The 1,067-nt window shown below is 37.7% G+C and overlaps 1 protein-coding gene across 1 annotated transcript; it reads right to left on the bottom strand.

The window, feature by feature from the left end:
- Nucleotides 1-215: 215 nt before the first annotated feature.
- LOC142623865 (brassinosteroid-responsive RING protein 1-like) lies at nucleotides 216-819 on the bottom strand (the record flags this gene model as incomplete). The annotated part of the gene is made up of 1 exon (XM_075797345.1): nucleotides 216-819. A coding segment is annotated over one exon (537 nt), but the record flags the coding sequence as incomplete, so codon positions are not given.
- Between the last annotated feature and the right edge of the window lie 248 nt (nucleotides 820-1,067).

Raw genomic sequence — 1,067 nt, 5'->3', positions numbered from 1 at the left:
ATGGAAAGTTGATTGTGTTAATCTAAATAGAAATGCACGAGAGAGAGAGAGAGAGAGGAAACCCAATAGAAAAAGAAAGTGACAGAAACTACACCATATCTTTTCACTTAAGTGATATTGAATCAAAGTGCTGAAGATTAGATTTGAGGCCACTAGCTCCTGTCCCATGCTTCTATTAACCAAACAAATAGATAACCATCCCCCATTATAAATTGGTTGCACATGCAACCGATACACAATATACTACTTGATATATCCTATAACATCCATGGATCTGCAAGGCTAAATTATCCTTTGTGTCTCGGGTGGAAACATCATAGTTCTGCACAAAGGGCAGGTCACTTGGCTCTCATCCACCCATCTATCCAAGCATTCCCTGTGAAACACATGGTAACAGTTACACAGCTCTCTGATCTCATGGCTTCTCTCCACGCAATTCAAGCAGACAGAACATTCCATATCCACATCTTCATCATGCACTACTCCATATCTTTCAAGAAAGTTACTACACTCTTTCACAGGAACCCTCTTTTTTATCAGCATCATTAGTTTGCGGACTGGGATTAGCGATGGAGATAAACCATCCATTACAAGAACATAATCAGAGGCAAGGTCTTCAGTCTGATCCGCTTGTTCTGGCGGATTGAGCAGACCTAGACGTGTGAGTGCCGACATAACCATGAACTTTAATTGGTCCAACAGGCCTAGTAAGGATTTGATGTTTATGAATTTTGGAATCTTCATTGCAAGAAAGAAAATGAAGGAGCAACTGGAAGGTTGAAAATTATATGCAGGAGTAATAGGAGGAGGATTTGGTTGGTGTCATGGTGTTGTGGAAAATAAACCATACAATATAACATTTTTTAGCGTGCACGGACCATTCCAAAGTACTAGTTATTATTTCTCTAAGATTGACATATATAAAAAAAAAAGAAAAAAGAAAAGCACTAGCCTTCAAAAGAGAAAAAAAAAGAAAAGGGGAGGTTCTATTTCACACAATATGTTTTCATTTATTTATTTATAAACTTAAGTCACCTTTTCCGTTTATGAAAACACACAGTTTGTGT

Source organism: Castanea sativa, chromosome 1 (assembly GCF_040712315.1).
Source record: "Castanea sativa cultivar Marrone di Chiusa Pesio chromosome 1, ASM4071231v1".
Lineage (NCBI taxonomy): Eukaryota > Viridiplantae > Streptophyta > Magnoliopsida > Fagales > Fagaceae > Castanea > Castanea sativa.
The sequence above is the reverse complement of the archived record's forward strand: the minus strand, read 5'-3'. Positions and strand labels throughout refer to the sequence as shown.